This window comes from Balaenoptera physalus (assembly GCF_965194825.1).
Source record: "Balaenoptera physalus genome assembly, chromosome: 2".
Classification (NCBI taxonomy): domain Eukaryota; kingdom Metazoa; phylum Chordata; class Mammalia; order Artiodactyla; family Balaenopteridae; genus Balaenoptera; species Balaenoptera physalus.
In genome coordinates, this window is record NC_138883.1 from 46,400,813 (window position 1) to 46,414,994 (window position 14,182).

At 36.7% G+C, this 14,182-nt stretch overlaps 1 protein-coding gene across 1 annotated transcript in view; it reads right to left on the reverse strand.

Moving 5' to 3' along the window:
* Nucleotides 1-2,280: 2,280 nt before the first annotated feature.
* The window catches only part of CGRRF1 (cell growth regulator with ring finger domain 1), a 29,126-nt gene continuing 17,224 nt past the window's right edge, over nt 2,281-14,182 (reverse strand). Inside the window, exons 3-6 of the mRNA XM_082450476.1 lie at nt 9,518-9,695; nt 9,215-9,362; nt 3,175-3,282; nt 2,281-2,948 (exon numbers count right to left, since the gene is read on the reverse strand). Of these exons, the coding sequence (XP_082306602.1) occupies nt 2,628-2,948; nt 3,175-3,282; nt 9,215-9,362; nt 9,518-9,695 (755 nt within the window). The 3' untranslated portion in view covers nt 2,281-2,627. The remainder of the gene's footprint in view (nt 2,949-3,174; nt 3,283-9,214; nt 9,363-9,517; nt 9,696-14,182) is intronic.

Consider the following 14,182-nt stretch of genomic DNA (forward strand, 5'->3'; position numbering starts at 1 on the left):
TTAAATAAAATGCTTTTGTAGATGTTTTCACAAGATGTCCCTTATTCACTGCTATTGGCCAATTCTGCCATAAGCCTCTAAGAGACACTGTACTTGTTTTTACTTGATTACTTACCAAATTCCTCATATTTATTACTACTGAGGTCAGGAAAAACAATTCCTTTAGTTGCAGCAAGGGGAGCTAAGGGCAAATCATCTTTAAGAGTTATGAAAAATAATGGGTGAATGGATAAACAAAATGTGGTATATACATATAATGGAATATTATTCAGCCTTAAAAAGGCAGGAAATTCTGATACATGCTGCAACACAGAGGAACCTTGAAAACATTATACTCAATGAAATAAGCCAGACACAAAAGGACAAATATTGTATGATTCCATGTATATGAAGTACCTAGAATAGTCAAATTCACAGAGACAGAAAGTAGAATGGTGGTTGCCCAGGGGCTGAAGGGAGGGGTAATGGGGAGTTACTGTTTGATGGGTATAGAGTTTCAGTATGGGATGATGGAAAAATTCTGAAGACGGATACTGGTGGTGGTCACATAACAATGTGAAAGTACTTAATGCCACCAAATTGTATACTTACGAATGGTTAAAATGGTAAATTTTATGTTATGTATATTTTACTACAATAAAAAAAATTATGAAAAATGGAATAAGATTGCAGGTGGAATCTATCTCAGATGAGAAAGCAACCATGTATCTAGGACAGTTTAGGTACAAACAGATCTGTAAAGGGAAGCTGGATGGATAGGATGGGCAAAATGATCCCTGAGTATTCCCCCAACTGACCTACAAAGTGAATTTCCCAGATGAACTGCTATACAGCTAGCCAACTGCAGCAGGGACTGTAGCTTTTGACCGCCCTGCTTCCAGGGATAGAATGAGAACAGGGCCTTAGGAATTACTAAGATAGGGATGTACTTCTAATAAGCCATCAATGCTTCTGTTAGGGACAGATACTCTGAGGTCAGGAGCCTTGTCTGATTCTTTGTAGCCCAGACTCCCAAAAGGTATCTGGCCCCTCGAAGGTATTTATTACATAGCTATTGAACATAGATGAAATTTGATTTGGTTTATAAAATGGAGAATAGGTAATGTCTTTTTGAAAGTGCTATATTTGATGGGAATGAAATAATATTACATAAACACACTGATACAAAGATAAGGCATTATTCTTTTTTTTTTTAATTTTTATTTATTTATTTATTTATGGCTGTGTTGGGTCTTCGTTTCTGTGCGAGGGCTTTCTCTTAATTGTGGCAAGCGGGGGCCACTCTTCATCGCGGTGCGCGGGCCTCTAACTATCGCGGCCTCTCTTGTTGCGGAGCACAGGCTCCAGACGCGCAGGCTCAGTAATTGTGGCTCACGGGCCCAGCTGCTCCGCGGCATGTGGCATCTTCCCAGACCCGGGCTTGAACCCGTGTCCCCTGCATCGGCAGGCAGACTCTCAACCACTGCGCCACCAGGGAAGCCCCAAAGCATTATTCTTAATACAAACAGGACAAATGAGGCTTGGAAATCTCCCTGCATGTCACAGTTTATTTGCCATGATCTAATTTCTTAGTGAGTTAAAGGTAATTTCCACTGAAGAAACAGGAAGCTCTGATTTACTTTTTTCTTCTTAGTCATCTTGGGAAAAGTGGGGAATGGGGCTTTTTTGACTATCAGGTTACTCAACTCTTAAGAGGATGTGACAAGGGATGAACAAAGTGATTTACTATTCAGAAGGACACGGGGTTTACTTAGAATAAAAAACACCCTAGAAAAAAAGTCACTTGTTTCTTTTAGTGATTTTTCTGGCTCTAAACCCCTTCAGTTTTGGATGGGTTCGTGTGCAGGAGGAACTCTAAGGTAAGGCATTGAGAGCCTCGCAGATCTTCCCTCGTAGGTCACATCCAGCTACTCTAATCATATTGGACAATACATTTAATTATCCAATAAATTTTATTATCCATGTTTTGTATATCTGCTTCCTATAAATGAGTATCATTTAAGTCTATGATACACTGAGAACAGTCAAGAATTGTTTCTTGCATTTATGATTTAAGAAGCTATATTTAAAAATTAAGACTTGTGTTTATGTGACTATAATTATAAGGAAAATTAGAAACCGAACAGCTGGATATTTATAAAAACAGATATTTCAGGAAAGGATTTAAAGTTAGAAGCCCTTTCCAACTCTTTTGTAAACCAGGGAACATACAATTATTTTAAGAAGGATTTCATTTTTACCCAACTGCATTCTAGATTTTGTCAAAGGAAAAACATTCAGAAATCTTAAGACTTTTACTTCCTCGAATTTTAGATGGATTGCTTTTCAGAATTTTTCTAATCAACATTACGTGAAATCCTCTAGCTGATAAAAGGCCAAATGTTTACATTCTTCTCAAGAGGTTGAATGAATTTTTATGCATTGACCCAGAATGGGATTCCAGTATTTGCCATACTGAACAGCAAGGAATAATTAATTTTCACCATCCATGTACCATACAAATATGAAGTTAAAATAGAATTTTCACTGACGGTTAACACTGTAGATTCCATGTTATGATTAATTCCAAGAAAACAAGAACACTGCATCTTCAGTGGGAAGTGTACTTCTCAGTTGTAACAACATCCTCAGAGACTTTTCAGTTTGTCTTTACCTTGCTCTTTTTGACTGCAAAGTGCAAAAGATTCCCGAACAAATTGCCTGCACATTGGGCACTGCTGAAAATACTTAACACAGCCATCACACAAGCACGTGTGTCTACATGGCAAGAGCACCCAGTTCACAGTCCCATTCTGGCAAACCACGCAGTCCTTGCTATTCTCTTCTGGAGGCTCCACTTCACTTTCAGATAGTCCAGCCTTTTCCAGCAAACTTTGGTCTGTGTTTTTTTCCTCTGGAGAGGAACTGCTGGAGGGAGTGGAATTATTATTTGCCGACATGAAAAGTTGCTGAAAATCAAAGAAACAAATGTAAAGATATTACAAATGACAATTACGCTTCAAATCCGGGGGTCATAAGACGTGCTAAAAATTTATGAGCTAGCAAATCCAATAACAAATAATAGCTAACTTCTATGATAACTAACTGAAAAATATTATCTCTTTATAGATAGTCATTCTTTGAAACTCTGCAAACAAAAAAGACACAGGATAAAGACTAGAGGGTACAACTTACCTTAAGATCATGAAATTGACCTTGAGCCAGGAGTAAATATTGATATAATATTCTACAGGAGAGTTTATAAGTCTTATCAGGAATATGAATTACTGACACCATGGAAATCTAAGATAAAAATTGAACAACAGTCAGTACATACCTCCTTACATTATTTCACAGATATGTGAAAAATACTTCTCAAATAAAAATAAAAGGTTGATAAATTAGAAAACTTACAATAAGTTCCTTAAATCACAGTCACAAAAGAGGACCCAGTTACATATTTTTGCCAGAATTATTTTATTTATACTCAAATTTACAAATTCAATGTCATCTCAACAAAAATAGCAATTAGTTTTTATACAGCTGTATAAGTTGACTAAAATTTTCATATGGAAAAATAAAACATAAGAACAGCTAGGAAAGGGGCTTCCCTGGTGGCGCAGTGGTTAAGAATCCTCCTGCTAATGTGGGGGACATGGGTTCGAGCCCTGGTCCAGGAAGATCCCACATGCCACAGAGCAGCTAAGTCCGTGCGCCACAATTACTGAGCCCTCAAGCCACAACTACTGAGCCTGCACTCTAGAGCCCACGAGCCACAACTACTGAGCCCGCACACCACAACTACTGCAGCCCACGTGCCTAGAGACTGTGCTATGCAACAAGAGAATCCACTTCAATGAGAAGCCCACGCACCACAACGAAGAGTAGCCCCCCCCTCGTTTCAACTAGAGAAAGCCCACGTGCAGCAACGAAGACCCGATGCAGCCAAAAATGAATAAAATAAATTAATTTAAAAAAAAAGAATAGCTAGGGAAATATTGAAAAGAAAGCTATGAGAGGGACTAAGCTCAGTCAGATATTAAAGCATACTACAAAGCCTCTAAAATTAAAACAGTGTGTTACTGGCACATGAATAGACAGATGGATGGAACAGAATAAACAGTCCAGAAACAGACATAACTATATATACAAATATGACAAAGGTAGCATCTCAAATCACTAAACAAAGAGAGCCTTCTTAATAATAAAAAGTATTGGGGCAACTGGATAGCTGTTTGGAAAAATATAAAATTAGATGCATTCCTCATTCCATACATAAGAATAAACTCCAAAAGCATAAGAGATCTAATTGTGAAAAATAAAACTATACAAGTACTAGGAAAAACATGTGAATTTCTTTTTAGTTTTAGTGTAGAAAAAGACTTTCAAACTATGACCCAAACCCAGAGGCAGATAAATTTGACAAACCTAACTACATAAAAATGTAAAATTTGCATGACAAAAAGCACTAAAAGTAAAGCCAAAAGACATATGACAAGCTGAAATATATATTCACAATGTATATCACAGACTAGGGGTTAATATCTCTAATTTATAAAGAACTTTTAAAAATTGAAGAAAAAGTGAATAAAAATCCTATAGAGAAATGGGCAAAAGACATGAACAGATAATATACAAAAAGATAAAAACATGGTCTTTAGCCATATTAAAAGATGTTCAATTTCACTCACAATATGATAAATGCCAATTAAAACTTGACTGAGATATAATTTCTTTCCCATCAGGTTAACAAAAATTGAAAAGCTTGTCAGTACACTCTATGGAGAAATCATCACTCTCATATACTGCTGGTGGAAATGTGTTAAAAAAAAAAAATACAACTCCAAAGGTACAATTCCAATGGAGGGGAATTTGGCAGTATATAACAGAAAGAAATGTATTTACTTAGCCTTCAACCACATAACCTCAACAACGTTAAAATACGGACACACGTTATTCAGTGCAAGATTATCTGTTATTGCAGAATACTGGAAACTACCTGAATGTCCAACCACAGGAGATTGGCTGAATAACTGTCATACATGGATACCCTACATACAATAAAGTGCTAGGCAGCTGTAAGTGAAAAAAGCAAGAACATGTATAGTATATATAGGGTGCTACCTTTTGTGTAAGAAAGAAGGAAAAATAAGAAGAAATAGAAAGATATCTGTATTTTCTTATCATTACAATAACAAACATAGGAAGGACAAACCAGAAAACAATGAACTTGATTATCTGTACAAGAATTGGGGTGTATGAGAATGGGGGTAAGGGATGAAAGAAACATCTGAGTATACCACTTTATATAGTTTTTTGACTTTTGAGAGAACTAATCTGAGTAATTTATGGACACAGTTTTTGACTATAAATCCTCAGTTTGGGGCAGGAAATAAGGAAAGGGCAGTTTGAGGACCAAAATAATCATATTCAGTAATGAATTATAAACCACTGGGGGAAAAAGGAATTCATGAGGCCATGAGGATAACAAATAGATAAACAAAGAGGTAAATCGGAGGACTCTTGCTTGTTATAGAATGCTGAGGGCTGACTGGAGGGCTGGAGTTGGAAAATAATCATTTTGCAACCATCATGGTAAAGATGAAATCTGGTAAGAATCATTAATGGATATTAAATCCAGGAGGAAATTTTACTGAAGAACAGGATATTTGTATGGTCTTAAAGTGCCTCCCTACACACTGCTTATTACTTGCAAGGGAGGGAAAAAAAGGCAACAGTGGAAAATTGGATAACACCTTGACTGAGAAATCAAAATTTACATCACCAATGAGGGTAAAGAACCTCCCATTCTTCTATAGGCGATGCCCTGAAACGCACACATAATCACCTGCGTTGTACACTGGCTGAGAACGCTCAACTCCAATCTAATCATGATGAAACATCAGACAAAATGAGAAATGCTCTACTTTACAAAAACAGTGTGTGCACGTGACTCTATTCTTCAAAAATGCTAATGTCATAAAAGACAAAAGAAAGGCTATGGAAATGTCTCAGATTAAAGGAGGTTAAAGATACATGACATATACAACATCTGACTCTAGACTAGAATCTGTACTGGAGGGGAAAACATGTTGTAAAGAATACTGTTAGACAGACTGACAAATTGGAATATATATTATAATAGATTAGATAAAATATTATACCAATGTTAGATTTATAAAGTAGATAACCATATTGTAGTTACACAAGAGAATATCCCTATTATTAGGAAATACACACTGAAGTGCTTGGGTGTAAAGAATCATCATGTATACAACTTATTCTCAATTCATTAAAAAATATATATACACATACACCCATAAATATGTATGTGGGCAAATAGTGAAAATGGTGCAAATGTTAACAATTAACAATAGGAGATCAGGGTAAAGGGTATATGGATGTTCTTCTACTTTTTTATTTTTGCAAGTTTTTGAAATTATGTCCATAAAGAAAGTTAAAAAAAAAACAACAACCCTATTATGGCTGTAAACATACAATATCCTTTACAGCCTCATAAGGATTTATTAATTTGGCAGTGACTTCAGAGGCTTTTAATACTAAATCAAAACGACAGGAGTGGTAAAAGATAGTAATGTTATCACCTACTACTAACAATCCTGCCATTTAATTTAACATTAAAAGCCTCTGAAGCTACTATCATGCTAGTTATGAATATATATATAGTTGTAGATTTAATTTGATATGGAAAAGATGTTTAAAACATACTATTAAATGAAAGCAGATCCCAAAATAGTATGGACAATTTGATCCTATTTTTGTTTCAAAATTACATACGTAGAGGTCTAGAAAGATACAAATATTCACAGTGGTTATCTTTGGATGATAGAATACAGGTGATTTTCCTTTTTTCCCTTTTGGCTTATCTAGATTTTCTACTTCTATTTCCTGCCACAAACATGTATCATTTGAGTAGTACAGAAAACAAACTAGTATAATTTAGTAAAAATGAAAAAAAATTTAACTCAAGATCTTGCAGTGACAATCCCTACTTTCCTTATCTACCTAAAATAACAAACTGGTTCCTAACTACACAATCTGAATGTAATTTATTACTGTTACGATAGGAGTGAGAGAGTTAAAAAATTTCTTTTTTAGATTTAGAATTTCTGACCCCAGATAAAACACTGAAAAACCAAATGCCCAATTTGCTTTTAAAATTAAGAACAGAGAACATTCATACAAAATATACTAATATGCTTTAGTGCCAATGTTAGGCCCCACCTGAGAGATAAGAGAGCGAGAAGCAAGGATTAACAGGAAAAAAAGAAGGGAACCTACTGATAAGAACAGAAGATACAGAGAAGGACCCAGGCAAGGAGGTGTATACAAAGGACCTGAGAACCAGGTACTTTGTCTGCCCTGTGGAATAAGCCTCCCCCAACCACAGCTGGGCCAGTAGACTTCATTCCAGTTGCATCAGGGACCTGAGAGCAAATCTTTCCCTGTTTAGAATGCCACTGAACTATACACTGAAAAGTGGTTAAAATGGTCAACTTTATGTATTTTACACCCCCCAACACCAAACACACACACACACACACACACACACACACACACACACACACACTCTCACACTCCTTCTCTGTTTAGACTGAGGAGGAAAGTTAGAAAATAAGGAAGAGTCTGAGTACTCAAGTTGACAAAGAGCACCAGCAGCGAGAGGGAAAGGAACCACAGGGGAAGCTGAGAGGAAGGTGACAGATCTGACCCTTTCTGTCTCGAATGAAAGGAAAGAAGTAGGGGAGCTTAGAAGAGATGGGGGACACAGTGGTGACAGAAGGGCTATCTTGCCCAGGTAGGCAGAGTGAAGGACAGAAAGGCTGGACATATCAAACACCAACTTAATAGGTCTTATTTATCTTCAGCTGAAAAGAGTGGGACGGCCAAAGGGAGGGAGAAGGGAGACAGCCAGAAGAGCTCTCCTATGGACTATTCAGGAGCTTGGCTGTGAGGCTCTATGTGGCTCACTAACATTGCTTGGTATGACTTTTTTTTTCACTTATCAAATTTACTGAGCACCTATTGTGTTTCAGGCACTCTGTTAGGTTCTGGAAATACACTGCTGTTAGTATGACTTTTATTTGGAAAAAACAAACTGACTTCAGCTCAATGGAACTTCAATTTGATAAAATTAACCCTGCTCCCCAAAAAACTACAGAGGCATAACTTATTGAGCAGGGTCTAGATCTCCCAATCAGGGTGTGCACCTTCCAAAGCTCAGTGTGTGCTGGTTTTGGTGAGATACTCCTGTTAAAAACAAAGCATACTGCCACAGGACTACAAAGGCTCAGAATCGAGCCCTGGTTCCATCTCTTATTTCCTGAATGCCTGGGAGTTTTCTTTAGTCTCTTTTAGTGTTTATAAGACAGATGCCCTAACACACAAAGTTGTTGGAAGGAATAAATATGTTAATGGTAGCGAATGTACTTTGTATATTACAAAGTGTCATAAAAATGTTACCATATCTTTATGCATCAACATATCTATTTCATGCACTTCAGAAAAGTAGTAAATTGTATATAAAGCCATTCTTATCATGATAGGATTTCACCAAAAGTTTATTTCACGTACAAGCTTCTACCATACTTATAGGAATGTCAGGCTCAGGGCCTTGTAGATCTCTAACATGCTTTTATCTTCCTAATTGGGATAAACTACCAGACTAAAGAAATAATTAGCACATAATGAGAAAAGGAGATTACAATAATTACTGAAAATATAGGGACCAAACACATATAAGATGTAGGTGCAGCAGGGGCTATGATAGAAACAAGATGACTGCAAGCATGCAAAGAAAAGAGTGGATACTGTCTTAAAATCAAGCCCTTCAGATCATTACAATGCTTATTTATTCAGTGCTAAAAATGCTAGGAATAAACATGCTTCCTAACAGACCTTTTTCTATGTGGCAGAAAATGAATATAGGATGATGAAATTAATGTAATTCAACTCTATCTTTCATTTTCTAAATAAAATCATATTCTTGCAATCCATATGGAAAAAAACAAGTCATGCTCTGAAGGAGCATTACACATATAAAACGCATACAGGTGTACTTCCCGTGTATTCATTTTCCAAAAAAAAAAATGTGTCCAGGCCAAATGTATATCCTCAGAAATTAAAATAAACCTTTTTCTATTTCACCAAATAATTAAGACCCATCATCCAAATCACTTAAAAGTAATGTTTCCAGAATTTTAAAATTACTTACAATATCATAAATTTCTCGGTTATCTTCATCAGCTAGGGTCAACAGCGCTACCAATGGATAGCGAGATCTGGGCACTGTACCAAAGTCTTCAATTTTAGTATCTTTTGGTAACTGGCAATATAATTCTTCTTTGCTGTCCTTTTTAATACTTTTTGAAGATGTAAAGATAAATTGCCACTATAAGCAAAAATACAACAATATACCAAAGGGGATAAATAATAACTTAGCAACACTATTTTATCCATAAAAAGTCTAATGTCTAAAATTTTCATGTGCTAAAGGATATATCAGATAAAAGGATACAAATACTGCTCTTGACAGAGATATTCACTATACAGAGCATCTTCTAATGCTTGAGGAGTGCTTATTCGGAAGCAATAAAAGTGCTTTTGCAGAGCTTCATATAATTTTTGAACACTGCACCCCCAGTAGCAAGTAAGGAGGCTATCTTCAAGGCAATCTGTTGTCAAAGTTATGCCAGCTGTGGAAAACAAACGAGACAAAGAGAAGAAAATTACCTAGTGCTATTTCTACTACTATTATACATAGCCAGTAACAAAAGCTTCCTTTTGGATGCTGGCCAGGCTGACGGCAGTTAAAGGAACTCATTAAAGGATATGTGCCTATAAATGAAGGAAATGGTCTCTAAAACAAAAGATATAAAAACTTCAATGTCTACACAATTTTGAAGCACTGTCAGTAAAGTCTAATTTACATTATTTTATATTTATTCTTGGAAGTTATAAAGATTTTTTTTTTGATGACTTCAAGACTCTTCCCACATAAATTTAAAAAACTGAAATACAGTTCACTATTGATAACCTACCACTCTAACAGTGTATATAATCCTAACTACAAGAAGTAATAGAGCTGTCTCTAAAAGCGGATGCATACAACCCATGCGGTCCAGAAGATGATCAGTGGAGTAGGAAAAATATTAAAAAGAAATTGAGCCTTACTAACATTAACATACTCATTGACAACACTGATATACCCTTGTCACACAGTTAATGTCCCATGTAATATGCAAAATATCCTAAGGAAAGAGTGGAGATTCCAAAACATGGAGGGTTTAATAGTGATGCCCTCATTCATTTGTTTGCTTTCAGCATAATAAAATATATTACAATTTAAGTAAACCTGATTAAGTGGATATATAAGTTATAAGCAGACATTCAAATTATCTTATATAGTTTTGCCTATTTACCTAACACTTACATAGGACTTACTCTGTGCCACCTATATGATTTTTTCCCTTGCTCATTGCAGTTGTAGCAATATTAAGTTCAAGGGCAGCAGCATCCAATGTCTCATACTGCTGGCAGTGCAAGCTGCAACATCTAGTGCTCAGTGGCCACGGCATACTTACCAGAGCAAAAGGGCATGATTTTGGTCATTGTTCCTGGCTGAACAGCCTTGGTCTCTGATTCTGGCTCTCCAAACCTACTGGCAACTCTGTAAGCTACTCAGTGTCCTTGGAGTGATTTCTGTTGTTTGCAAATAGGAATTTTTATTGATACATTATGTATTTTTTAAAAGGTGATCAAGAGTATGAGTTGGAAGGAGATACACAAACACAAGCAGATGCTCTACAGCAGGGGTCCCCAACCCCGGGCTGCGGACCGGTACTGGTCCGCTGTAGCCTGTTAGGAACCGGGCCGCACAGCCGGAGATGAGCAGCAGGTGAGAGACAGAAGCTTCATCTGCCGCTCCCCATCGCTCGCATTACTGCCTGAACCATCCCCCCCAACCCCCGCTTCCGTGGAAAAACTGTCTTCCATGAAACAGGTCCCTGGTGCTAAAAAGGCTGGGGACTGCTGTTCTATAGGACACCAAAAATTGAGCTTTTCACTTTTCTTCTCACTATTCAGTAGTATGTACACAGAGTCTCAGATTCCAAACATGTACAGTAGCAGCAACATAGAGCAATTTCTAATCATTGTTAAGCAAAAATCTTAATTGGCAGGAATTCCACATAGGTAACTGGAACAGAATTTGATTTCAAATTTTTAAATAGTGCCCAACATCAGGTATTAATTCAAGAATGGAAAATTCATTAGCTATTTTTCTTGATTAACTATTGAATAGCTGAAGAAGAACACTTTATTAATACAAATTATATATATATATGTATATGTATACATATATATTAAAATCACACATACTTTTTCGTCTATGTCACTAAAGAACCACAAAACATGAGGCAAGGAAAAAAAGTTGGAAGTAGATAGGACAGGAAAAAATATAAAAGGCATATAAAAAAAAGTAGAAAAAGAATAAAAAGGAACCCAGAAAATGATTTAATATTATTGTATTACTGGCAAAAATGCAAAAAAATGTGAAAAGATGTATGTTTAGAGCACTAGTTATATCAAAATGCTGGAACCCACCCAAATATCTATCAATAAGGGATTAAATGAATAAAATATGGAATACTTTTTTTTTTAACATCTTTATTGGAGAATAACTGCTTTACTATGGTGTGTTAGTTTCTGCTTTATAACAGAGTGAATCAGCTATACATATACATATATCCCCATATATCCTCCCTCTTGCGTCTCCCTCCACCCTCCCTATCCCACCCCTCTAGGTGGTCACAAAGCACAGAGCTGATCTCCCTGTGCTATGCGGCTGCTTCCCACTAGCTATCTATTTTACATTTGGTAATGTATATATGTCCATGCCACTCTCTCACTTTGTCCCAGCTTACCCTTCCCCCTCCCCGTGTCCTCAAGTCCATTCTCTATGTCTGCTTCTTTATTCCTGTCCTGCTCCTAGATTCTTCAGAACCATTTTTTTTTTTAGATTCCATATATATGTGTTAGCATACGGTATTTGTTTTTCTCTTTCTGACTTACTTCACTCTGTATGACAGTCTCTAGGTCCATCCACCTCACTACAAATAACTCAATTTCATTTCTTTTTATGGCTAATATTCCATTGTATATATGTACCACATCTTCTTTATCCATTCATCTGTCGATGGACACTTAGGTTGCTTCCATGTCCTGGCTACTGTAAATAGTGCTGCAATGAACATTGTGGTACATGACTCTTTTTGAATTACGGTTTTCTCAGGGTATATGCCCAGTAGTGGGATTGCTTTGTCGTATGGTAATTCTATTTTCAGTTTTTTAAGGAACCTCCGTACTGTTCTCCATAGTGGCTGTATCAATTTACATTCCCACCAACAGTGCAAGAGGGTTCCCTTTTCTCCACACCCTCTCCAGCATTTACTGTTTGTAGATTTTTTGATGATGGCCATTCTGGAATACTTTATAATGAAGTACTGTAACTCTTAAAAAAGAATTGAGCCATATCAAAATATCTGCATGTACTATTGTGGAACAATCTTCAGAATATATTGTTAAATGAAAAAAGCAAGGTGGAGGGAAGTATATATAGTATGTTACTGTTTATCTCAAAGGAGAGAATATCTATATATATGGGTTTACTTACACTAAAAAAAGAACAATGGAAGGATAAACGTTAAAAAAAAAAATTTGAAAACTCAACTTGCAGAACATAGAAACCTACCCAGTGTGTTTGCTTTGTAAAAAGACTCAGAGTTCCAGGGATTCAGAGCTGCATACAAGACTTGTGTACAGACTTTGTACATCTGACTACAATAGGGAGTGTCAGAGTCTACTCACCACTGGGTATTACTCATACTTTAACATAATATGTCTCTGAAATTAATAAGTTAACAAAAAGAACTACAGAATCTGTAAAATTCTACTCCCTACAATCTTTCATAAACTTTTCCATTAATAGACTGACAAGAGAATGTCTCCCTTTAGTTCTTCCCACTTGTTTGCAAACAGAATTCCCATTCTTACATTTTCTTAATCTTCTATAATTCAGTGTGAACACAATGGCATCTTAGATCTATTGATCTAACAGATCAATAACAGATCATTAACAAAACTGGGACACAGCCATAAACCAGAAAATTCAGAAGCCAAATTAAGCGAGGCAGCATGGATGTGATTTCTCTCAACCTGCCCTTACGTGCCTAGCTGTAACAGCCAAGTAAAGCACAGCACAAGAGATAGCCTTGCAAAAAACTGGAAAAAAAAAGGACTACAGTCAAATGAGTTGAGCCATTAAAAAAGGAGAAACCCTAGGGCAGAAAAGCCACAAACCTTGAAGAAGCCCTGAGAAAGAAGAACTATATACAAGGAGATCATGCATGAGGATAATAAAACCGGAGGGAGTACTGGGAGCTGAAAATTTTAGGTTGTAGGGAAGAGAGGTTCACAAATTCCTCCAAAAATGCTATGTGTGTCATCGTGCACAAGGCAGTTGCTTACAAAAGGACAGCAGAATTCCTGAACCACCACGGTTCTGCACGTTTTAATCAGGAATGTTTTCTAAACAAGTTAGTTTTCTCTGTCCTATCTTGAAATTTGTTCTTCCTAAGTGCAAAATGTCAGAAAGAACCCCTTATCCACCACTGGGGGAAAAACAGGTCCTTAGTTCCCTTTAAGTCAATTCAACTCAACTAATATATCCTGAGTACTTACTTTTTTTTTTTATGAATTTATTTATTTTATTTATTTATTTGGCTGTGTGGGGTCTTCGTTGCTGTGCACAGGCTTTCTCTAGTTGCGGTGAGCGGGGGCTAGTCTTCATTGCGGTGCATGGGCTTCTTACTGCGGTGGCTTCTCTTGTTGCAGAGCACGGGCTCTAGGCACGCGGGCTTCAGTAGTTGTGGCACATGGGTTCAGTAGTTGTGGCTCGCGGGCTCTAAAGCACAGGCTCAGTAGTTGTGGCGCACAGGCTTAGCTGCTCCGTGCCATCTTCCCAGACCAGGGCTCGAACCCGTGTCCCCTGCATTGGCAGGCAGATTCTTTTTTTTTTTTTTTCTTTTTGTTGTTTTGTTTTTTGTTTTTCAGCAGTTTTATTATGATGTGCTTATAATGATTTTCTTTGTATTTATTCTGCTTGGGGTTTGTAGTGTTTCTT